General features: G+C 42.4%; 2 protein-coding genes across 4 annotated transcripts in view; one reads left to right on the top strand and one right to left on the bottom strand.

Annotated features, from left to right (window-relative positions):
- Positions 1 to 2,344: 2,344 nt before the first annotated feature.
- On the top strand, positions 2,345 to 12,144 carry PKD2L2 (polycystin 2 like 2, transient receptor potential cation channel). The gene is made up of 11 exons (XM_074916486.1): positions 2,345 to 2,399; positions 2,894 to 2,995; positions 3,219 to 3,346; positions 4,563 to 4,816; positions 5,584 to 5,805; positions 6,420 to 6,648; positions 7,179 to 7,349; positions 8,677 to 8,858; positions 10,002 to 10,122; positions 10,823 to 10,924; positions 12,061 to 12,144. The coding sequence occupies exons 1-11, from the start codon at positions 2,345 to 2,347 to the stop codon at positions 12,142 to 12,144; spliced, it is 1,650 nt and encodes a 549-aa protein (XP_074772587.1).
- Positions 12,145 to 16,441: 4,297 nt separating this feature from the next.
- The window catches only part of FAM13B (family with sequence similarity 13 member B), a 51,301-nt gene continuing 41,892 nt past the window's right edge, over positions 16,442 to 25,850 (bottom strand). For 2 of the 3 annotated variants that reach the window (XM_074916493.1, XM_074916494.1), the window contains 8 exons: positions 25,408 to 25,489; positions 24,904 to 25,133; positions 24,486 to 24,569; positions 23,192 to 23,287; positions 20,804 to 20,887; positions 20,535 to 20,707; positions 20,014 to 20,115; positions 16,442 to 18,848 (listed from right to left, as the gene is read on the bottom strand). In XM_074916493.1, coding sequence (XP_074772594.1) covers positions 18,725 to 18,848; positions 20,014 to 20,115; positions 20,535 to 20,707; positions 20,804 to 20,887; positions 23,192 to 23,287; positions 24,486 to 24,569; positions 24,904 to 25,133; positions 25,408 to 25,489 — 975 coding nt within the window. In that variant the 3' untranslated portion in view covers positions 16,442 to 18,724. The remainder of the gene's footprint in view (positions 18,849 to 20,013; positions 20,116 to 20,534; positions 20,708 to 20,803; positions 20,888 to 23,191; positions 23,288 to 24,485; positions 24,570 to 24,903; positions 25,134 to 25,407; positions 25,490 to 25,850) is intronic. The other variant, XM_074916495.1, reaches the window with a different exon arrangement.

The raw sequence follows: 25,850 nt of genomic DNA, 5'->3' as shown, positions 1-25,850 counted from the left end.
AGATAATCTATACCAAGAATACATGGAGCATCTGGGCCAGTCACAATGGGGTGTTTTTCCCACTCTTCTCCACTTAGGCTCACCTCTACCTCCAATACAGTCAACTGTTGAGACACACACACATACACACACACACCCTCCCCCATCACTCCTGAAATACAAATGGTTTCTGCTCCTTGAAAATTTGATGGCATTATGGTGCATTAAGCACTAGTGTCTGCTAGAGCCTTATACTGCTGGGGGCCAGATGTGCCAGGCCCTCAAATCCACACAGACCAATAAACTTGATTGTCCCTGTCCTCCACCTGGCTGGAGGCAGGGCCCCGCTAATGTTGGTCATAATACCCACTGACAACAAATGGGCTGGTGTGGTGCACATGGATTTCAGTCTCATCTTGATCACTTCTTGTGAATATAAGTCAGAAGTTCTTCTTACAGGCTCATGAGCTAAGTCGACCTTTCTGCTCTACTTGGGCACTTGATTACTGGAAACCAGAGTGGCATTTCTCCTAGAAGAACCCTGTTTTGTACTTGTTCCTCCTTCCAACTCACATACTCGCTCTTCTAGGAGGTAGGTAGGTTTTCCATCCCATTTTTTCATGTCTTCTCCCTAGTCACACAGGCGATGCCACAGCTTCCCCCATGGTGTGTACCAGTTTCTTTGAATAGAGAAACAACAGCTCCTAATAGCCGAGATCCTAGTCCATGCAGGTGGAGAGTAGGACATGTCCTCTTTAAATTGCTGGAAATCTTGAGATAATGTCTCCACAGCCGCAATGAGAAAGGAAGAGAGATTTTCTTTATATTGTCATAGTTGGCAAGCCAGTTCATCCACTGTTAGTCCCTCTTCATCTCTCCAGTCCATTAGTGCCAATGCATTGGCATATGGTGAGGGTGTGCTCTGTACAAACTTCCACCACATGGGCTGGGTGCTTTGGACTTCATCTGGATCTGTGGGTAGCTGTGCATTATCTGGGTCATAGTAAACCATTTCCCATACAGTTAGCTCCCTCAAGTATTGAGTGCCTCTGTCCATAGTGGTCCGTTTACTTGGATGGCATACAAAATCTTCCTTGAAGGGATACCTCTCCCTCACATTTGACAGAAGTCACCTCCAGAGACTGCGATTTTGTGTCTTCTTTCCAATGGCTTCGTCAGTGCCCCCTTCCCTAGACAGGGATCCTAGCTGCCTTGCCTCCCTGCCCTCTAATTCCACGCTGCTGGCTACCACTATCCCAGGTAACAAGATGGCGACCGAAATCTTTTAGCCTGTCTCACAATTCACTTAGGGATAAGGATCAGGTGACTATTACTGGCTCTGCCTCCTCCTCTTGTTCTCGTGATGGGCCTGGCTCATCATCACCTTGTACACTGCGAGGAGATTTTCTTGGGTATTTCTTCTTATGTCTGGGAGCAACTGACACCGTCATGGTGTTCTCTGGTTCAGCTGCAGCACCTGTGGTCAGGGTTGGAGTGGCTGCGGTTTCCATTGTGCACTTTGGAGTGGCTGCAGTTTCTGTTACTTGGTTACCAGGTGCAGAGCCCTTCTCTTCCTCTTGAGGGTGCTGGGCAGTGTTTAAGAGCACTCGGTAAGCATGGGCTAAGCCCCAGCGTGTTGCAGTGAGCTGTGCCTCTCTGGAATTACCCGGGTGACAACATATTTTTTCCAAATATTCTACTAAATCTTTAGAATTCTGCACTTGTGCAGAAGTGAAGTTCCAATACACTGGAGGTGTCCACTGTTGTAGATACTTGCCCATGCTACTCCACAACCCCAACCACTCATAATTCTCCAATCTTGGGGTAGGTTTCCAGGTGATACTCTGAAATAGTTGCTTAACCCTGAACAAAACCTGAACCACAGGCAGGAACACACTAGCTCCTAGCAGTAAAACAACCACGTTAATATCAGCATTCTCAAAGGTATCTGAAATTCCTGAATTCCTCAAACACAATTGTAAATAGCCCCAGGGCCGATGACAGCACCCTGTCATAGATAAGCATCACGTAATACAGCAAAAACAAGATCTTAACCCAACTCTCAGGGACTGTGAGCAACAGCATGGGAAATACATAATCCAAGTTAGGTGATAAAATCTTAAGGAGCCAAGAAATCAATATTGTTACCCGTTCTGCCATTATCTCGAATTTCATGCCCCACATTGGGTGCCAAAAGCTGTTGTGGTTTGAACTCAGCCAGCAGCAAATTGCCAGGTGGCCAGTTGTTTACTTCCCCACCCCACCCCCAGTGAAATAGGGGAGGGAGAGAAAAGAAAAGAAATTTGTAGGTTAAATAACAAAAATGTACTTAGCAAAAGAACAACAGTAATGATAGTAGTCCAAAATGGGTAAAATGCAGTCGTGGCTCGCCGAACAGCGACTGGTACAGACCTCGACCCGTAGGCCCGGAAACCAAAACAAATAATGCACGTGCCCGCCTGTACGCTGAGCTTTGATGTCATAGGACATGGAATGTTCCAGCGATCGGTCAGGGCCCAGCCCTCCACCTGTGCTCCCTCTCAGCATGTAGAGACTTACCTCTATCCTGGCCCAAACCAGGACAGGCTCGGCCTGTTGGGATTCAAAGCAGAAAGCGCCGGGAGCTGCCCCGGCCCAGTCTGGCCACTATGGAGCCTGCGGTGGACCCGCAGCTGAGCAGCAGCTGTGCGTGAGGAGGCCCCGGCTCCCCTCAGGGCTTGGCCCCGGCTCCCCTCAGGGCTCGGCCCGCCCAGGCCTCGCTCAGCTGCCGCTACCCCAGGGCCGAGCAGAGCCTCACGCGCAGGGCCTCCTCACTCAGCGTCCCTGGGGGAGAGCAGGGGGCTGCGGGCCTCCCCGGGGACGGAGGGCTCTGGCCTCTGCCTCCTCTGAGGCCCTGCCACCATTTCCCCCACAGGTGCTGTGAAACCCCGGATCAGTTACAGCAAAGAAGTGGAGGTGAAAACCACCCTGCGGGAGCTGGTCATCTACATCATTTTCCTGACAAACCTTTGTATAGGTAAGTGAACAAACAACTGAGGTGGCTGTTAACAAATAATATGCAGGCTGTGCCTCTTTCAGTATTTACTCCCGTCTTCTGCTCAAGTGTCACTTCAGTCAAAATTGCTCAGGCTGCTGCCTTCCAGCAGCATGACTGAAGGACAGCTGAAGCAGAGAAGCAAGGTTAGAAGCTGTGGGCATCCTCTAATTTCAAGCATCCCCTCTTTGCCCCTTCTTTCCAGTGACATTTGGCATGGTGAACATGGAAAGGTACTTCCTGAACAGAGTCATGTCCTATGTCTTCCTGGAGGCCTCTGGGGATGACAGTAGCGGTTTCAGCAGTATTAAGAGCAGAGCTGATTTCTGGAGGGTAAGGCTTTCATTGCAAATACATTTTCTGAGAGAGTAAACAGGTGTTAATTCAAAGCAATACAGTCTCATAGTTCTAAAAACCATGTGCTAGCTGTGCTTTCAGCTGAAGAAAGGTAAATACCTTCTTAAAATGTGTTTGGAGAAATTCTGGGTACAAACAATGATACTGATACTTATGACTAATCAGTCAAGGAAAACAATAAGCCAATTAATTGCCACATCACATTCTCAGTATTAGGCTTGGTCTGAAAAAAGCTTCAATAAAACCAGAAAGATTTCAGCTTTGCAGTTCTTTTGACTTCCAGGTGTTTAAAAAAAAAAAAAAATAAAAATTATGATTTCTACTGGGACAGCCAGGGAAATGTACCATTTGTTTCACCTGGTGTGCTGTTACATTACATCACATTTCAGTGACAATTGCAAAACATTTATCTCTGTTTCCAGTACTAGGTGGAGGACTTCCCAAAATTACCAGCATTACCCAAGTGACAGCAGAAGGCAGTTTCTCATCCTACTCTTCCTTAAAAATGGAAATGCCTGGTTATAACAATTCACTCGGAAGAATTGCACACACCCTCTTATCACGGTGTCTGTCATTGCAAGTCTGTAAAATAATGGGCCCTTGCTATACAATGTACGTGCTCATGTACTAGAAATGGTTGTAATACATACTCAGACCATGGGGGCATGTTGTTTTGTACTCAGAATAATGTTCTCCACACATTTAATGCTCTTTATTTGCATCTAAGAAACACCTAGAAAAAGAGGGATTTTTTTACCACTCCTTCAAAAAAACCCCAAACTTCTTCATTTAGATTCAGATGACTAAAAGCCTAGTCAGAAATATCCCAAAGCAGATCTTCAGAGATTAAGATAACCCAACAGATTTTGTTAAAACAACATCTAATGTTTGTGTTTAAACGTATTTTTTTAAATTCAGCAGAATTTTTCAATGAAACCCAAACAGACATATGTTATAGTCTTACCCTGAATAATCCCATTACATATCTCTGATGGAATTGCACAGAGAATAGAATTGTCTCATAGCAAAAATATGTAAATATATCATATTTATAAGACAGCATATGGGTGGGAATTGTTTGTATTCTAGCTTTAAACTCTAGCTGTAAGTAACTTGAGAACCCTATAGAGATTTGTATGCTAAAAAGTGGGGTAATGTTGGTATTTCAATCTTTTGAAACTTGTATGTATAGTTTGCAGAGGGCCCCTTGTTGGATGGACTCTACTGGGACAAATGGTACAACAATGCCACGTTAACCCCTGAGAACAAGAGCTATATTTACTACGAGAATTTGCTGTTGGGCGTAGCCCAGATTCGCCAGCTGAAAGTACGCAACAACACTTGCACCATCTACCCATATTTCCACACTTTTTTAGAAGACTGCTACAGTGACTATCATTATCGAGCTGAAGACAGGTCTGACTTCGGTCTAGGAAACGGACCTGAGTAAGTCATCCTCCTTCAGCTCAGAAATGTTTTTGAAAACCTAACTGAATCCTTAATGCCAGTATTCTTCAGTTAGTAACAACCATGCATGCAATGAGCTGAGTTTTTCTCTTGTTTACATTGAAATAAACCATGGATTTGGGTTTGTGCCAACGCTATAGATGGGAATTTGGCATGGGAAATCTATAGCGGAGAGACAGGAAGAACTGGAAACAGCGAGCCCAGTTCAGCAGGAGCACATGTTAGTGGGCCTATCTCCACCAACATCTCTGAAGAAATGCTTAATTATATGAGGCCTGAATTTAAATCCCATGTTTATAAATTGGAGTCATGCTAAAATGCTCTGGAAACAGAGCCAAAAGGCGTGCTTCGCACACTTCATTTAGCAGTAATTTAACCCAATGGAAGTGAGCATGCCACGGTAATAATGAACTATGTAAACCAGAAATATTTCATTTACCTATAAAGTTTTTAAGATGATAAACTGTCTGGCCTACTATTGGGTGAAATCCAGATTCACAACCAATTGCTGTTTTGTGACTGTACTGAGTATTTAGCAAATAAGAACAAAGGGAATACTTTAAGGCCATATGTCTCAAGCATACTCCATGTAAAGAAAAGTGATTTTTTTAAAGGTCTGACTTAAATGGTCAGTTGCGGGTGCAGAAGAACGGAAGAACAAGGATTATATCAAATAAAAGTTAAAGAAAGCTTCCTTCAGTCCAGGTTCCCTAAGCTGAATGGATTTGTTTTCCCATTTCCGACAGATGGAAATACACCTTGGCCTCCTCACTATCCCCGTGGTACTGGGGATCTATGAACTTTTACAGCGGTGGAGGATATATGTTCACCTTACCTAAATCAAAGCAGGAGAGCATGGAGAAGTTGGCATTTCTCAGGCAGAATGGCTGGCTCACTAGAGGAACCAGGGTTGTATTTATCGACTTCTCAACATATAATGCTAATTTAAACCTCTTCTGTGTAATCAAGTGAGTTCTTACCTTTAGTACATCTGTAATCCAGTTTACTGAGGCATGATACTTCCCTGAGGACACAAGAAAAAGCTGGTCACCTCAGGCCTCTGTAACCATGTTTCTCGGGTAGCAGCTGGCAAGACAATAGTTCATTAAAAATGCAGAAATTCAGTTAGTCCACAGAGCAGATGCAGATTTTTTTTTTTTTTTTTTTTTGTGTGAATAGTTGGTGTCTGGTCTGTACAGCTAGTGGCTGCTGTCTATTGGAATAGATTTCATAGCCTTTTGCAAGGTCAAAGACTGGATTATTACTCCTCTTGTCAGCTAGTGGAAGGAAAAGACCCAGGGTAGGGTGAATGTTTGCTCTTTGAGACACAGTTTCTTTAAAGGCTTTTAACCAACCCATATCTTGGGTATTCCAAGAGCGTCTCCTTTTTTCCCCCCAACCTTCCCTACTATGTAGTACATGTAAAACATGGGGGACTTAGTATAGCCCTTACAAGAAGATCTTACAGCTGTAGGAGCCCCAGTAACATACTATTAATGTCTTAATAATTAATATTAGAAAATTAAGGGCTGAGGTGATTTAAAGGGATGGTAGCTAACACCGGTCTCCCTGTTTTTTTCAGGCTGGTGGTAGAGTTCCCTGCTACTGGGGGTGCTGTCACCTCCTCTCATATCTACTCCGTGAAGCTCCTCAGATACGTGGCATATTCTGATTACTTCCTAGCTTCTTGTGAAATCATCTTTTGCCTCTTTATCTTTACATTCATAATCCAGGAAGCTATAAAAATGGTAAAACTGAAAAAGGGATATTTCAGAAGTGCCTGGAACTGGCTGGAATTGCTGCTGCTGGGGGTGAGCTACCTCTTGACTTTCACCCCTGTGCTTGCCAGCCTAGGCTGATGCTGGATAGACAGCCAGCGAGTCATGACGGCCCAAATCTGTCTGGTTAGAGTCAGTCACCCAATGTCCTACACTGAGGAAGCCACGCGGGCCACCATGGTTCAGCACACTTGAACTCTTTTCTAACCTTGCTGCCACCTTGCTGCAGTTCCGAGTCCTGTCTACTCATTACCCACCATGTTTGTTTTAGCCTTAATCTTTGCGGAGGAGGGAAGCACTAGTGCATAAAAGAGCTAACATGGTAAAACTAGAATATATGCAGCATGTTACAAACCCAGAATTACCCCAGTACAATTACAAATGATTTGGCTAATACTGCTGTCATACATACAGCTTATGACAAAACATCCAAAAAGCTCAGGTTCTCCAAATCTAACCAAGGGCCTTTAGAAAACAGTACAATCTTTCCCGTGCAAAGTGACGAGTGTGAAGAGGGGGGCTGTAGCTGGGCTTCAGTTTCACTTGCTTCTGCTTTCCTTCAGACCTCTGTCCTTGCCATTGCCTTCAACATCTACCGCACTGTAGAAGTGTCCCTGCTAATGGAAGAGCTGCTGTCTGATGACCACGTATATCCAGACTTCTATTTCCTTGCATTCTGGCAAGTCCGTTACAACAACATGGTTGCTATCAACGTCTTCTTTGCTTGGATAAAGGTACTGGGGATGGGTTTTTTTCCCCTTTTTTTGTACTCAAGAATCATGTTTGTAAGCATAGCATGAATGTTCACTCGTACCTTTTCATGGGTGAATTGCAAAGGTAGGGCTGAAAGGGAGAATTTTGTTTATAAGATTCCAGCAGAGTTTAAAATTACCTCCTTCTCATAAACATGGGTCACACAAATTCCAAGCCCATCTGAAAAAAGACTTTGCATATGGGCAGCTGTCTGCATTGGAGCAGCTGGGAAATCACCATGGCCAAACAGCCTCCTCAGACTCAGTCTTTTCCTAGACCCAATATTATCCAGATCACAGCCTGACCCATGCAGATGGCATGGCTGTAATAGGTGAAGCTATTCATAGCTTTTGTATCCAAAAGCTATGAATACAGTTGCTACTTTTTAACTGCAGAGGAAGGCAAAATGTGTCTGAACTTGATTCAGAAGGAGTTTTTTGCCCTGACACCTTTAATTTCATTCTTACTTGCAAATAGATTTGCTGATCTCTGGACAGAGTAGCCAACTTCTCTAAGATTAGGGGCTAATTCTGTTCCTAACCAGGTGCTCTGGGGCCAAACCAATCCTGCATGTCTGCCTGCCACTGCCCCTAATCTGCTAGACCCTGCTGGCCCGGGCTGGGGTCTGCACCCAGCAGACATCAGTGACTTTGGTCTGGGTGGCCTCAGTGTTCCCAGTGACTGGGTGAAACTTCCCACAGCTTTGCCTGGCCCCGCGCTGCTCACGGGCCCACTCTCCCCTCAGGGCTTTGTGAAACACCCAGCACAACAGGCAGAATGGACAGGAAGAGTCTTCCTCGTTATGTCCGTTCTGTACCCCAGCTGCACCTCCACCCTGCATCCCCGTCCCCTCAGACTGATGACTGTTCATTTAGTAGCACAACTTGTGTTTATACCTAATGACTGTCATTGAACAAGGCTTTTGCTCAGGCCTTGTTTCCGACCTAAAGTAAAAGAGAGCTCCTCACCAGCTCAGCCCGTCGGGGAATCCTGGGATGCAGGAGGGTGAGGTGGCTGGCGGCCTCCTTGGCGAGGGCCCAGATCTGCTAGAGCTGATACACGTATCGGTAGCCAGCAAAGACCTGTCTGCACACTATTAGCTTTAGCACATGAGCGTATCTGCCCTGCAGAACATTGATCTTCTCCAGAAACACACCCAATCCCAGTTCTCCTTACAGGTACATACCACGCAACTTATTTCTAGGTAAGACTTCAACCTGTGAATTATGATCACGTATAACATTCCAGAAATTCTGTTCAGAAGTTGCAATGTATTTTGATCCCCCAATAAATTCTTTTCTCTTGCAGATATTTAAATATGTAAGCTTTAACAAAACCATGACGCAGCTGTCCTCCACTTTATCTCGCTGTGCCAAAGACCTCACTGGATTTGCCATCATGTTCTTCACCATTTTCTTTGCCTATGCCCAGTTAGGCTATTTGGTCTTCGGGTCACAAGTTGAAGAGTTCTCCAGTTTCCAAAACTGCATGTATGCTACTTTCTAAACTTTTTGATACAAAACCCCCAGTTGGTGCAGGTGCAAACCAGCTTATGCTAAGCAGAACTTAAGATCTCTAACACTTAAGCTTATAACCAATTTGGTCTGCTCTACAGTCTGTTGCCCAAAGCCTTCATCTGTTCAGAAGAGACCACATGTACATTAAACAGGCCAGGGAAGCATAAACTGTTAGTCCCCACAGCGCTCAATGCGACTGGGACCTGTGTGAGCAGGTCCCTGGGCAGTCGGGCAGGCCTGGCCTCTTTGAAAAGCTGGAATGGGAAACTACCCCGCAGATGTGCCACTGGGTAGGTGACACAGCCCCCAGCATGAAAACCACAGAAGTGCTTGAGCCCCAGGAAGCTCAAAGCACAAGCTGAGCTTGTTTGCAAACAGGAATTGCTGCCCTTTTAAGAAAACATCCAACTGAGTCCCCAGATCCCGTCTGCTGGCCCTGTTACTTTCTTACCCAGAATTTTTTTCAGCTACTCGCTGTGGCAATAACATCAGACCAATTCCAGGTGCCAGCTCCTCACAGCCTGTAGCAACCCTAACCTGTCACCTGCAGTGTGCATTTGGCCCATAGCTATGTTTCTTACATTTTTAGAGAGATTTAGTGTGCCAGGTTGTTTGAAATCAGCTTTTCATGTAAAATTAAGGCACTTCTAAATCAGAAAAATGTGAGATAGTTCCAAGATGCTGCAATACAGAGAAATAAGTATTTATTTGTCTTAGCTAGGAACAAAATTCCCTATAAGGGCACATAGGGACCTATACTGCTACCTTCTGTACTAAGAAGATAAAGGATCATGGAGCTTGAACAGAAGGGAAATAACGTTAAAAAAAACAAAAACAAAAAAACCCCCACAACAACAGGTAATTTATCAAAAAAAAAAAAAAGTATTTTCTCATACAAGCCATTAAAAAATGCCTTTGTACTTCCAAATTCTCAAATATATGCTAAATGCCCAATTTAACATTGTTATATTATCGTGGCTTGCTTTTTGATTTCAGTGACTTAAGGTAATAGTGAATCACTCTCAATTGCACCTATTGCTTTTTAAAAATAATGTTTATAATACTTCTCTTTAGGAGAAGCCAGTCAACCTCATTCTGGTATTTTTTTACTCCCAGCTTTACACAGTTTCGTATCGTGCTGGGAGATTTTAATTTTGACACCATAGAATCAGCAAACAGAGTCCTTGGACCTATTTACTTCATCACGTTTGTATTCTTTGTGTTCTTCGTATTGCTGGTAAGTACCATCTTAAAATACTTACCCTTTTGCCTAAGCAGTAGAGAAGAACTGTGGCACAGTGCTGTGAGACAGTGTTTTTCACCCCAGGGTGGCAGTGGGCTGGCCCTGGCTGCCCCTCAGTACACCCGGGCAGAGCGATGGCCCGAACCCTTTTGCAGGAGTTCCCAGCGGGTGAGACACTGCGCTGCTCTCCCTTCCTCCAAACGACCACAAAACAAGCACATTGCACCTTTCGCTCTGTTGAACCACCCTTTTGTTGAGATTTTAATTTCTGAAAACTTAATTGAGTGCTCTTGAAAACTCTGTAATGTCAGCCTTGTCAGGTAAGAAGGTTAAAGAAAGACTTTGATGGGACTGTTGGCTTTATCAGTTAGGTTGATGGTTTCATTAATTACTTCAGATTGAAACACCACCTGAAAAAGCTACAAGTATACAACAGGAAATGCGTTACCTCCAAGGAACTGGGCCTTTTAGTTGATACTGCAAATAGGAAATAAATTGTCTCCCGAAAATATTCTCTAAGACCCTAAATTTATCAGATAATTTAACTGCATTAGAAGCACATCTGCACCCAGAAAAGTCCTTCAGTTCCATTAGTTGTGTACGCTAGCATAGAACAGCCCTCAAAACAACAGCCCTAGCATAATATAAATGCAGTTTCCAGAAACAAATATCTAACTGCATCCTTCCTGTGCAGAACGTGTTTTTGGCTATTATAAATGACACCTATTCAGAAGTCAAAGCAGCCTTTGCAGCGATACCCAGTCAAGAACTTCACCTCAGAGACCTCTTCAGACAGGTATGTAAACACTTCTGTAAGTACCTCATTTAATTCAAGATAAGAGGAGTTCTAAGCTACATCAGCAAAGAGCCTTAAACAGCTGGGCTATAACCACTTCAGAACACGCAGTATTTGATTTTTCACTTTAAATAAACATTTGACAGGTACAGACCTTCCACAACACAAACCCGCAGGAGAGCCTAATGCTGAGCATAGCGTATGAGTTAGGGTGCAAGGGACCTACCTTCTCCTTTTTAAAAGCATTATTTAAAGCCAGCCTGGTTTGTGATCCATCCCATCATCAGCTTTCTTCAGAGCTTACTGTTGCTGCTGCTCTTCCAAACTGAGAAACTTTAGATCTTCTCATGCAGAGAAGCCGAAATACGTTACCTTTTAAACTCCACAAAGCTCATACCATTTTCACGTGCCAGAAATGAGCACCAAAGAGGAACAAATCTTTCCTTTTCAGTTCAGCTTGAAATTATGACCTGCCAAACGCATACGCTGAAGCTAGAGATTTTGTGTGCAGTCCTGTTGCTGGGACCACCCCAAAACCTGACTTTAACTGGGGAATTCACCATCGCCAGGGAGATCAATCAGCCTGAGCTGGGCGTGGGATGGGAGACCTGGGCCTTCCGACTGTGCTGCTCCAAGCTGGCCAGCCCCGAGTGCGTGGCAGAGGAGGGCTGGCAGCTGTATCCACCTGGAATCTCCCTGTAGGGTTTTATGAGCAGCACAGAGATGAGTTCTGCTGTTTCTGCAGCGCCTGGCTTTCATTACGGAGAAGGCAGGCAGGTCTCTGGCCAGGATACAGCGGTCAGGTCTGCAGCAGCACAGCTTAGATGCCCCCACCCAAGCTCAGTCTTACTTACCCAAGACTACAGTAAGATTAAATGGAATATGCCTGAAAAGAGAAACTCTTACTGGCTTTGGTTGGCTGTTTACCTTCAGGGATTTCATGACAAATTTGAGATAGAGCAGGGTAAGTTCTCTGAGCTAAGGGAGCAAAGAAAGCAACAGACCGATACGGTTTGTGTTTAACTGCCAAGGCCTTATGCGGACGGTTTGTTCCTTGCATTCAAATCTTTGTGCAAAAGTGTCTCTGTTTACACACAAGCTCTTTAACATGCCTGTCTTCCCCTGTCTACATTCAGGCTTACAATAAGGCCCTTATCATGCTCAGGCTGAAGAAAACGCGGATGGATAGAAATGCAGCAGAGGAGAGCTCGGAGAGGTAAGATCTTGGCCTCTGCTGTTACCCCCCCGCACCGAGCACAGACCTCTTCTCACAGGACTTCTCTCTCTCCTCATCTGTGTGAAGTACAAGCACGGAATTTTCAGCCACTCAAAGTAATAGTTCTGAGCTTTCCAATGATGACAGCACTAGTGAAAAGGTAAGCTTTATTCTTTCCTATATTCTTAGAAACTGTTGATTATATTTCCCAAGTTAAATAATACAAAAGGAGTCACAATTGTCCCCACTGTTACTTATAAAAGCTGTTTCTCCACAGGATACTATTTTTAACATCACAGGAATAGCAAAAGCTAGACCTATAAAGAAAAATCACTGATTACACCCAAAACATCAAATGAAAGCCTGTTCAGGCAAGGTCATACACTACGCTAGCAGAGCTGGCTGCAGGGTGAAGTCAGTGTGTCTCAGCAGTGGTATAAACTTGTGAGCTGGGCATTTGCCCAAATGTTAAACAGAAACAGCTGTATGGAAAACAAACACATTTTACAACAATGTATTGGGTCATAGGCTGCATCCACAGCAAGAAGGAAGATTACTGTAGCTTCCTTTTACTTTACAAAAAGGTTTCCAGCAGTCTTTGGTAGTTCCGTATCTGGGGTAAGCCTGTGAAAGTACTTCTAAAAATTTATAATTTAAAAAAAAAAAAAAAAAATCACTTCTACAAGAGAGGGAAAGGCCCCTTGGCTAGCTGTAAACATTACTAGCCACCATGCTTGCAGTCTCAACTCTGAAAAGAAATATGTATTCCTCAACTCTGTTTTTTTGGAAAGGACAGAAAGAAAATCAAGTTTCAGATGGAGAACATTTTTCTCCCCAAAGCTGCATATATCTTTTCCTGCAGGCATGCCCCCTCCCCACAGGAGCGATTGTGTTACAGGTGTCCCAGGTGCGTTTTTTGTGATTTTTTTATTTTTTTTTAAATCCCTCTGGTGTTGAATAGAGCCATCTGACGTTATCAGAGCTACAGCAAGAGGAGGAAACACTGTATGAGAAGCCTCCATCTACTGAGGACATGGACACACTCACAACTCAGAGCTACACCTCCACTGCACAATTTCAGCAGTAAGTGTGTACACGTCTGTTCTTGCAGTCTTATTCCCATCCCCAGGGATGTTAACCCTAGCTGAAACCCTCACCCAGGGACAACCTGAGAGACACAAAGGTCAGTGATTTTAAGATATTTTATGTGCTCTTACAGTGGCTGACAACAGCTGCCCTTAGGGAGGGAAGAGGGAAACAAAAGAATTTAGTAGAGCAGCCTGTAAGGACATTAGTCAAGAATGAGGTGGGAGAAGAATTTGAAATATTGTCACTCTTCTAGAACATCTTGTGGCTGCCCAGGGAGGGGGATGTTTCAGGGCTGGGACCCCTGGCAGCTGACAAGTGAACCAAGAGGAAGTTTGCAAATGCAAGTGTAAGGGCATCACAGTCTCATGGATATGTGGCTGTTCTGTGTGTTCTAGGCTCTTCAGTTATGTGATGAAGTTGGGGAGGAAATTAAATGACATTAATGTGCGACTCAGCAGACTTGAGAAAAGAAGGGAACGACGGAGGGGTACTTCAGGGTGGATGCCACAGTAAAACACACCAGCCCGTCTGGTAACAGAGATGGCCCAACTCTTCACACAGTTTAAGTAAACCCACTGGTTTGGTTTTTTTCTATTTCTGGATAATAGAAGCAGTATTGTTGCTTCTGGGTCTTTTCTCTGAGAGTTTCAGGTGCTGCTTTAACTGAAAAGAACGACCAATCTTGCCAGGATTCTGGGTAAGCAGCATCTCTGCAAACGCCTCAACAATATTTATTCCTTTGCCTTGTTCTGGAGCTGTTGTGAGCCAGAGCTGTGCCAACACGAGCAGTGGCAGCATCCTGGGCCCTCCTCGCTCTCCTCTGAGCCCAGCACAGCCCACGGGCCATTGCCCTTCACTTCCCTGACTGCTTTCTTGTGCTAGTGCATCTGCTGCCCAGGTTAATGCTTATTTCTCAACAATTCTTCTTCCAAAACAGGTTATTGTTGCCTTCAGAAAAAAAAAAATTATTCTGTCAGGGGAAAAAAAAATAAATCAATTTGGTCGGGCCTGAGCAGTTGGTGCCACTAGAGGGTGCTTTGCGTCACCCTTGCACCAGCCTGACTTTTCAGAACACCCTTTTTATTCCTAAATCCATTTATACCTGTTGCCGTAGAGACAAGGCATTCCGTGCGGGCCAGAAGCTGTCTGCTGCTCTGGAGTCATTAATATTTGTTCGTTGCTGGGACTCAGCCACAGGAAGAAATAAAACACATGGCCATGTGCTCTCTGAACACGCTGCAGGAGGACACGGGCCCAGCGCCAGGCTGCGACACCCCACCTGTACCACGCAGCCCCTGTCTGACTCAGCCTTCAAAGTATCCTCAATCTGACAGAAATCCTGCAAGGATTTATAATATCCTAAAGCCACCTGGTGCTGCAGTCTCTGTGTCTAATGGCAGGGCAGAGCAGCTGCATCCCGGAGAAGGGAGCAGACAGGGGTTTGAAGGGACCCAAAAGGGATCCCTTGGGCACAACACAGCTCATGTTGGTTTGCCTGTCGGGGTTTTCACTGATCCTGTACTTCAGTCTCCTGGCTGAGCCAAGCTTCCCTCTCTCTTCTAAAAGGCAGCAGTTTAAAATAAAACGCCTCCTCCCTTCGTTTCCAAAGGGTTGTTGTTGCTATGCAGGATCCCAGGACACTTGTCCCAGCAAACACAGGTGGCTGTCGATGTGTTTATCCCGGTAACTCCACAGCCCAACATGCCGGGAAGCAGCTGGACTGCACCTCTGGCAGCTCCAGCCTTCCTCCCCCTCTCCTACAAAGAAGTCCTGAAACCTGTAGACACAGTTACTTACCCAGAACTTCAAGGAAGAGCTTTCCAGCACTCCTCAGCCTTGCTCTACCCCTCAGGGGCACAGGAAGCCCTCTTTACAGCTTGCCTCCCTTCTCCTAGCAAGCTCCTTGCCCTTCACTGTAATACACGTAATGGCCCAAGCAAACCTGTTTAAAGAGGTAAAGCTTGGAATACTACAGACCCGTGCTCTCAGAACCGCTTCTTCAGCAAGGAAGATCTGTCCCAGTCTCACTGAGCTTTTTGCACCCTCAAAAATATGTTTCTCCTACGTTTTGTCTAATGCTGTTCAACACCAGCTTATCTTCCTTCATTAAAGTATTCTTAGTGCTTTAGTGGGAACTGCTTCAAATCCACATGCATGAACTATCTGAGGGATTTTTGTCTTCTCATTAGCATCTTGATCACAGCAAGCTTCACTGAATAAATAATGCTAAGGAAAAACAGGGGACTGTAGAACAGATCTGTAGCAACCTTGTTCGTTCCTCAGGCCGGTGTCCTAAGAATTTCCGCTTCCTTTTCCACCCATCTTTAGAGGAAAGCCATGGGCTCAGAGGGCAGGTGATTCTGTGCCACCCTGAGGAATGTACCGAAGGCTGCCTTGTCTCCGCTCCCACACTTGCTCCCTCAACTTCCTACTCATTTTTCTTGTTCCCATCTCCCTGCACTGCCACACATCCACTAGCAGAGTCTTCACCTTTGGGAGTTCTTCTGTCCCCTGCCAGACTTTATGCTGAAGAAAGGTGGACTTACACAAAATACAATGGAAGTCAGTTTGAAAGACATCAATACTTACATCAATATACTGTGAAAAAAAAATAATCTATTTGGTCCCGAGGAAAAGCATCCTCTTGTGTTTACAGAATTGTGTGCAATAACAGTGTTTTCTGGCCACAAACACAGCAGTGACCGCAGTGGTACTGATTTGAAGGCTAAGAGATCATTATGGATACAGAGACCCAACCGAATACTGCTCGTCCGCTGAAGGTGTACCCACTGGCAGTGAATTAATTAGCCCAGTACCAGCTGAACGTGCTCTCTGCCCCGTCGACTCCCAGAACTGCTCCTGCCAGAGCAGGAAGGAGCCAGACTCACGGTTTGCTCGGCGGCACCGCGCAGCAGGCCAGCACGCCGGCAGGAGCGGAAGCCCACATGGCACCGTGGGCCCAGCTGGCAGCTCAGGAGCCGATCTGGTCCCTCCCCTGCTGGGAGGCACAGTCTGAACAGGGAAAATAAGGCTTCGACTGCTGGAGCTTCCCCAAGGGCTGTCGCAGCGGCTGAGCCAGCGCCAGCGCGCGGGGGAGCGGGACCTGCCGCAGCAACACCCCGACACCACAAAGACGTACAGGAGCAGCCAAGGACTCGGCCCTTGTTTTTAAGAGATGGCAGTGGAGGAGAAAGCATGATGAGAAACAGATATATGACAATAAAGGTTAAGGTACTTTTATTATAAAAGTCTATACAATGAGCACCAGACATAGCAATGCAATTATATCTGGTTTAGTTATATATATTCCATATCTATATATCCACATAGATATATAGGTTTCGCTTTTACCAAAGTAAAACTGTTATATCACAAAATGCCTAGTTCTACCATTTATTTATTGCTCAACAAGGATGGCACAAAACACACTCAGCATAACTGTTGCCATGCTTATCTACTATACTGAATAAACAGCCAAACACTGCATAACAAACACAAAGCAGCTGTTAATTCTGAATTGGAACCAGTCTGATCACTCACTCACTTATAAAAATATTGGAATCATATAGATTTAAGCATTATAAAGGAGGAATATATTATTTAAAACATTTAAATAGTGCATATTGACATTTTGCATGTGGTATATAAAACACAAACATTCATGTACAACACTATACAGTACACATTAGTTTCAATGTTTGGATACACCCGTGTCTGCAGACTGATAGAAAAGTAACTGAAGTGTACATTGCACAATGGAACTGAATAAAATTTATAAATGGTCTCAAGACTAGTTTAACCTCATCATTCTCTAAGGTCCCAGATCATTTTGCAGTTAAAAAAAAAAAACAAACAAACAAAAAAAAAAATCAAAAAAAGGCATACCACCAGTGCTCAATGGTTTTAGTGCTTTCTTCTTCTGAATTCCAAAATTACATGCCTACAAGCAGAGTAAAACAAAAGAAGTATCCTACAGTACACAGATGAAATCTGAGCACTAGAAATCCTACTTTCAACCTATTTCATATGCTTCATGACAGAACAGCAAGTCTATGAGGTTACAGGCTAGCCATTTCTTGCATTGTGAGAAAGTTCATTTTTGGTCTTTCATAAAGCAGTGTGAAGAATAGCTGTGTTGACATTAGCCAGTCATAAAAACATGCAGTGAGAGTAGGTGCATGCAAAACATGGCCACAATCAAACTGATACATTGAAGAAAAAAAAAAAAAAAACAAAACAAAAACAACAAAAAACCCGACTGAGAAAGCACCAGTTAAAATTAACACTTAGATTTTGCCAGATCAAAACGAGCTGCTGATGGCTGTCGAAGAGCATAAAGCTAGTAGCTAAATCATCATTCAGCACAGCAGATGTGTTACTCAAAACATTACTTAGTTTCAACTCTGAAGCTAAATCATGCAAGGCCCATAAAGTGTTTTGCTTACATCATAAAGGTTAGGTAACTTATTTTTATTCTCCAACTGTAAAACAAAATCATGATAAACAGCAGTAAGTTTTTCACTCAAACCCGACAGCTCACCCCGTGGTGCGCATTAACTACACTGATTTTAGCCCTTGACATCATACTTATTTCAGGTACAGTGGGATGTCCTAAGCCAGCTCTTTTCTGCTGCAGCTACACAAGTCTGAGCACCACCAGATTTCCCATACACTGAAATGTTCATTATGTTCCTCAAATCTTCCGAAAGTGGAGATGCAGTATCCAATTCAGACAAAACACTACGTCACCACTAGTTGATAAACAATAACCGATAAAATGATAAAATGAACAACAGTAACGTAAGTCCTGTAGGCAGCATGTGATATAACTTCTCAGTTTTCCGTGTTTTAAAAGACACTAAGCAAGGTCACTTTCTGGTTTGTCCATTGTCATCCTTATCAAGGAGGAAATGTGACCACTAATGAGCAAAATCCACAGATGTTAATTATTACTGTGTTATAGGTGCAATTTAGAATACCAAAAATTAAAGTTGTTCCATAGCAGTCCTTTGAAAGGAATTTCAGTCTGTTTTTTAAGTGTTCCAGGAAAAAGAGCTGTATGTTTAATTTGCTGACTTTTTTCCCCCCATAATAAAAAAAATAGGCAAGAGGAGTAGTTCAGTGTAGCATTATGGTATTAATAATTTCTTCAATAACGCAAAAAGTTGGTAATAACAAAAGTCTCAAAGTTCTTGAATGCTAAAGGAAAAAAAAAAAGCTATGGTTGTTTTGGAACGAGATGGATGCATCTGTAAAACAAAACTTTGATGGAAACTGTATTTGCTAAAGTTGGATAGAGCAGTCTCAAACTTAGAAATCTTACTTGCTCTCTAGACAGGACCTACTTACCCTTCAGACATGTTATAGTGGCACCACAATAAAGTGCACAAACGGGATTCTTTCAACAGTGCATGACAAATGAACACAAGCACCCACTAAGTACAGTGGTAGTATACGGAAACATCATGTTATTCAATGGGTTGGAGGAATATAATTTAAATTGATTTTGAAGAATCTTGTTTGCTGATAAGGACTTCTAACAGCCTAAGTTTGGCTTTAATTTTCTTGTACTCCCTGTACTCATCCAGCATTGGAACTCGATCTTCTTTCTGTACGTTCCTGTAAAAAGAAGCACACCTAAGTTTCAAGAAAATCTTCCATACTGCAGCAAGCCAAACACAAAAGCAGCTAAGTGCAGTTAGAGCAAATAAAACCATTTTTGGCAGCTTGTTCTTGAATAATAGACACATCGTTGTATTCACTGCAGTTAAAATTGCCATCACTTAAAAAACTGAACAGAAAACACAGCGGCATTTATTTAGCCCAATTGCTGCAGCATTGTTTATAAATCATTTGCTTAGGTTCTTCTGGAGATTTTATTAACAGGATATGAAGACTTCCATTTCAGATCCTGTGTATACATTACGGAAAAATACAAATTAAGTCTATCTACATTTTCACTGTATGTAGACTGACCCACAAACTGATAACAGAGAATGATTGATTTAAGACTGGACTATAATAAATTAATCTGACTTATTTTTAAATCAACCTTTCATTATTAACCTTGTTATTTGCCATTACAGTCAACAGGAGTTATGTCCTAAACTCAGTAAGCATGATGAAGCCATGTTAGTGGAATTTGTGTGACCAATGGTCCAGGAGTTTACAGTTAAGAAGATACACAGCAGAAAGTATAGTTAAGTGAGAACGTCTGCCAGTCAGAAAAATGACTGACCTTCTTTGAGGGTTGTTAGTTCTGTTCATGAGGTGATACACCTCAAAAAACCTCCTATTACACACAGTGAGCAGCAGTTCAATCAAATTCGTAATAACATATATATGAATAAGAAGCCTAAAAGAACTAAACAACACAGAGAAGAATAAAAATTATATCCCCTTTTATTGCTAAATTGCTAAAGCAATTATCCATTGTCAGGACTGACCTACTGAGACAAAGGACAAACAGGCAAACTTCCTTGCCCTATGTTAAAAACAGAGGGATCATCTCAGGGGGGTGTGTTAATTTAAAAATGTTTATTAAAAAGTATTTTTATATGTAATTTTTTTCAAATGGAAAAGCCCCACTTCTTCTATTTTAAACTTTATGTTTTACAGAGTGTAATAGAGGAAACAAAACTCCGGAGCAGACTTCCTCCACTATTAAAAATACACAATCAGATTCCATCTGGCAACACTTATAGAAAGTTTAAAATAAATAAAAAAAAATACTTGGCTATAAAATGAAGCTGCTGTTCAGCATCTGGTTTTGTGCTAAACAAACCTTCCATTCTGCTGATAAAACTCCTCTTCAAATTCTCGTAATGTCTTACGTAGCTTCTTTTTTTCAGCTCTGGCTTTCCACAGTTGCTCCAATAATTCAGGCCTAAAAATTTCAAGTGAAATAAAAACACTGTTGGCCTTACACTAAAATTTAAATTCTTCAAAGCATACTCAAAAACAAGTGAGCTAGCTGCACTAATAATAAATTTGTCTCGCTCATAAGGAATATGCTGTCTGATGGTGAAATATTGAGAAAAATCTCATAGTTAATAAAAGGGTATAAATTTTTTGCTGTCTACACAGCTCAAGTAAGAGGTTCAGAAGATATTAAACAATTCACTGAATACAAAAAGATCTTCATCAGACATGTCAGAGGAAAGAACATTCATTCGAGCCAAACACTTCCTTAGAAGTGCTGAACATGTCACTCCCTTCCACCCAACATCATATATATGGTATCGTGACTGTCGAGTGCAATAATTGCAACTTTTGTAATAGAATTAGTCACTTCTTTCTACATACATAGAAGCAGCACGAGTGCTTGACAGCCTGAGATCCCGGGTCAGCTTCTCTTGACCGTCTTCAACATCAGACTCAGAGTTTTCAACCGGGCTTAAAACAGACTGCGTTTGGACAGCAGATTTTAAGATATCGTTCAGGTCTGCAGACAAACCATCACTTTCCTCCTCTTCTTCCTGAAAGTCAAAGCAGAAATTCAAAACAAATATGAAATATTTCAGTTCCCCATTACAAGGGCTGGGAAGTATTTTTTTAAAATGCACTGTACACACCTTAATTTCTTCAAAAAAATGGGCAGTTTCACCTTCAATAATGGGCTGTAACATCTGCCCCCGCCTCTTGGTTGATGGTGACCCCTGAAAAAATTTAAGTTTGTATCATTGTGTGCAATTACATATTAAATACTGTGTGCGGTCAGAATTTTGTTCAAGCCACCTAATACCTAAACGTTTTTTTTCTTTCAGAAAAATAAAAGACTGTGAACATACTTACAGAGCACAGACAAAACAACCTTATCACTCAAAAAGCTCAGATGCCCCAAGTATCCTCGACAGGGAAGATATCTGAAACCCTAATATTATTTTTCTGACTCAATAAAAAGCACTCCCTCTAACTCCCTCTCCATGTTTTCTAGAAAATTCATAAAGCACAAAGATACCTCTGAATTTCATATTTACTCTTGTTCCTCCCAAACGTCAGGGAGATTATAGAGATGAAGTTACACGATGCCAAAGCCATTTTTTATCTTCTGCCAGAGAGATGCTGGGAATAATACTGCCAGTTTTTTTTTCTAGTCCACTCTGAAGCCCCACAATTGGAAGTGCTATGTAAGAGTTATCTGTTGCCACCTTAGAGTCAAAATCCTTTGAGCTTCAGGCTAGAAGAGGAGCCACTGTGCTGCACAGGTACCAGTGTTAGCTGCCTGTTGCACACCTGCAGTTATGCCCTGCTCATCCGTTATCCCTACACAGCAGACGCAATTTCAACAGATGGACTCTTTGAACAGGAGGAAGGTGGAACACGAAAGCGACAGACAGTGACCTGTCAAAAAACTAGTTTATGAAAGGTAAATAACTTTCTGCTTCTTTGGACATTTCCATACAGGCTTTAGTGTATGTGATTTGTATACTGTGATACCATACAGGACATACCATGGAAGCAACTGTCACATAAACCAAAAAGAAATTCTGGCACTGAATACAGCCTACCTAGAAGCTACCACTGAACAATCCTTGGTAATTAGAGTGCTCCACACATCTCTTTGAAACCCCTAAGGCAGAGGCCTGTGAAAAATATTTTACACATGGTTGCCTACAGCACAGATTAGGAATTATGTTACCAAGATCTCTTCTGAATTTAAAATCCTCTCGGTTGGCTATCACCCCTCCCCTTATTTCACAGCCAAAGAAAAAAAACAAAACCAAACCCGAATGACTACGATATAGTCATAAGGCTACTGGTAATATAAAATGCATCTTGGCTAGAGAGTCAGATTTTTGAGGTGAGAGGTGGGATAAAACTCAACCAGCCAAGGGCACCAATAACCTTCATGGCACTCACCAGTCACGGAGAAATGCTTAGGTGTTTAACCTGTGTTTACAGAGTTCAAAAGAGATACTGATATAACTAACAGCCCTTACTCTGAATTATGACTGCAAGGTACACCACATTTTTCTATAAAAGCAGCTACCCAAAAGTGTAGGTGCAAGAAAGGAATGATCTTGAACTGGTCCCTTTATCTCAACGTACTTTGGCTTAAAGGAGACAGCTAAGAACAGTCAGAGTCAACGTAAACAGCTGATTAAGTTCCTGCTGAGTAAGCCACTGCCCAGCTATGTAAATCTGGCAGAGAACTGTCTGTATGTAAAGAGATTATCTCACATCAGCTATGCAATCCCTTCCTTCTAAAAGGGTCAAATAGCTAATATCAAAACCGTTCTGTTGCAAGTCTGGGTCAACATGCGAGATTTTGATTATAGCTCATGAAGAACAAAGCCAGCCATCTGGCTGTCATCCCCCAACTGTTGTACAGGCACTACAAACAAGGTTACATCAACCTCCTTTGCACAGTATGAAAACTTTTCTTCCTCATCTCTTACAAGGCCACAGAGAAAGGAAAGAAAAGAATAGGAAGCATCGCAAATGAGAAGGAAATGAAGTGAAAACACAGTGAAAGAGCGCAGGTGTTGCACAGATGCTGCAGACATCGATAACATGTCTCACGCTGGGGAAGCATGAAGGAATGAAATGGTTCTTACAGCCACCCTATCACTTGAGCCTCCAGTGTCAGCGACCTGCAGCACAGAAGAGAGGCAGGCTTCACTGCAACTGCTGTTACTATTCTTGGAAGGAGTAAAAGTACAATATGTCCTGTGGATCCATACCTAGCAGGACTTGGGAACACCTCAGCCACGGCAAGTTAGAACAGCTTCTTTACTTCCACCAAGAACCATTAACTTCCTAAGAGCCATCAAGGTCACAGACAGCTTTGAACTGCTCTGCTCTCAGCAGTAAAACAAATGCCTCAAGTACAGTGACAACAACATGCTGTATCTTCCACAAGAGAGATGTATTTTATGGAACAGTATCACTAGCTCTTCTCAAGGCAGCCTAGCAGTTCAAAAGTGGAAAAAAATAGAAATAGCATTCGTTTTACTCACAAGAATAGGAGTAATGCTTGCTCTAGTTAACATTTGTTTTACAAGTCTGTATCTGTCATAAAGTGGCTTCACAATATGTCTTTCTTCTCTAGTAACCTAAAGGCAGAGAAACCACAGAATTAATTATACCAGTCACTCAATACTGTACAAGCAAACACAGAGCGGTATGCTTCTCATGCCAGGCCACGTACATTCCAACTAGGAACATAAAACTAGTTTAAGTTGTATGTATGAAATGGGGTTTATGCAGATAAAGGGGAATAAGTGGGTAATTTTTCCTCCTCTCTTTCCTCACTTTAACTCCCTATATTTTTCAGGATGAAGTTTTAAAGACTTCCTAACAGTTAGGGGAGCTTTAGCAGAAGCAAACCCTTTATCTTTAAAGACACGTGGAAAAGAGGATAAAAAGGGACCAAGAACTAGGGGAGAAGAATGTGCGCCTTGCAATGATGATGATTCTACAGAAATGACAGGGGAAAAAAAGAAAAAGATGAAACTGTAGAGAGATTTTATCTAATATCCGATTTACTCGCAATTCTTGGCCACTGTGTACTCTGACATAATGAATCTTAATGGCTATCCTGAACAGTTACTGGCATTTTCTCCCCTAGGGGATTGTAGAACCAATGCTGAGATCTCCAAGACCATTATTCTTCCTTGGCATTGAGACTGAAAGGCTTGGTCAGATTTGTACGGCAGTGCTGATTCTACAGCTAGTGTGCCAAGGCCAGAAGGCTGACAGAACAGTAACCGGAAAGATCTTGTGATTGGACTAGTCATGCTGATCACTGTCCAAGATAGAAACCTAGAAATTCAGGCACTAATTGCTAGTCACTCTAATTTCCATACCTCCAATTATGTAAGATACATGCCACAGGCTTGGGGGGAGGAAAAAGTGTCTTTTCATTTCTGGTTTTGTGAAACCCAGAATAACATTTCAGACTTTTTCCCAAGAAATTCAATAGTGTTGTTTATTTTTAAGACTTCTCTTTGCCTCACAGACATATAAGGCACCAAACCACACCAATCACACTGCAAACTCCAATAACCTACTGATTTGTGAAAAAAGGGCCTATTAACACATACTTTTTTTTTCTTTTTTTTTTTTTTTTTTAAGAAGTCAGTGCAATAACTTCCTCCAATGTCAACATGGAAACCAATAGGCAATTTTGTGGTTTGGAGAAGAAACACCACCCCCACACACCAGCATTAAATTCTGGTATTACTACTGCACAAAAGTTACTGTTGTCTATGCATACGTTAATATAGTTTGATGAAGTAAACCAAGTATTACCGGCCGTCCATGTTGACTTTCATAATACAGGAGGCTTTTCTGGAGAGATGTTTTCTCTTCTACCAAATGGTCCTTTGTCATTTTCTGTCAAAATAATTCACATTTAATCAAACAAGTCACTTTAACAGTTTCTCTACACTATCAGCTATACAGATGCCTTAGCCAAACTTCGTTAATAGCATACATCCCACCTTCATCCATTTAAAGCTGTCCAATACTGTCAGTACATAATTGTAAATACTTTAATAGAGTGAGCAAGCAAAACATGGTTCATCTTGATCATTTTCCCACAGAGTCTGAAATACAAGGGCTTGGCAAAGGGCTGCTAGACAGAGGCATCATTTTGCCAAGGTCTGACAGTGCTCTATTTCCCTCTGTTATCCTCTTAGAAACAGCCTATCCATAATCTTGTGCTTACTTTTATGTCTTCTGGCAAACATCTTTCAACTCGTTTTTCCTTTAATCTTTTCAAAATGAGTTCAAGTGTAGCTTCCTTGGTGGGCTTCTTCTCTTTCTGCACAGCTCGCATCTCATCTCCATTTTCTTCATCCTCTTGGTCAAGAGAGGAACCGAAGCTTTTTGGAAGAGTGTTACTTCGTGGACGTGATTGAGGTATGAATTCTCCATCTGAGCTCCTCTGCTTTGCATCTGAAATGAGAAAAATTGCTCAATTCAAAGGTTTAAAAGAAATAATTCTCTCAGTTCTTTTAATCTGCAAATAAAAGAACACTTTTCAGAGGCAAAGTTTCTCTTCTGATGAATTAAATGCCACAAGAATAATTGGAATTTGACTTTTTAATAGTTCAGAATCTAGACATGAAGCCTTTTCACTATGCTGTGGCATTTTATTGAATGACTTCACCATTTTAGTCATGTAGATAATTTGTGTTTGCAGAACACCAGAAACTGTAGCATCCCTTACCTTTTATTTGCTTTCTCAATTTGGTAAGTTCAGTCATCCATTTTAAAACTTTTGGATTGGCTGCAATATCACTATAGGAGGGCTGAAAAGTAATACAAACAAATCACATTTTATGAAAACACACGTACTAAATCTTGTTTATTAATACTTCTTTCAAGATTTGGTAATATTTATGACAACAAACATGACCAGTAACAAGGATGCCACTCAGTACGAGATCAGATCTCAGTGCCAACGTAACAGACAACACTTGTGAAAATAAACTTGAAACAAGACATCAGAAGTCGAACCAGAGAGTGGTAAGACGCTTCTCTCTTCACATATTTGACACCCTCTCAGTCTCATTGCAGAAACATCACTGTGTGCCCTTCTTCGGGCTCAGGCATTATGGCACATTTTCTAGTATGGCTGTTGCTCAGTTCACTTTTGCAGACAGCAGCGTA

The sequence above is a fragment of the Athene noctua genome, chromosome 12 (genome assembly GCF_965140245.1).
Source record: "Athene noctua chromosome 12, bAthNoc1.hap1.1, whole genome shotgun sequence".
Classification (NCBI taxonomy): Eukaryota; Metazoa; Chordata; class Aves; order Strigiformes; family Strigidae; genus Athene; species Athene noctua.
This window is presented reverse-complemented; position numbering and strand designations above follow the sequence as displayed.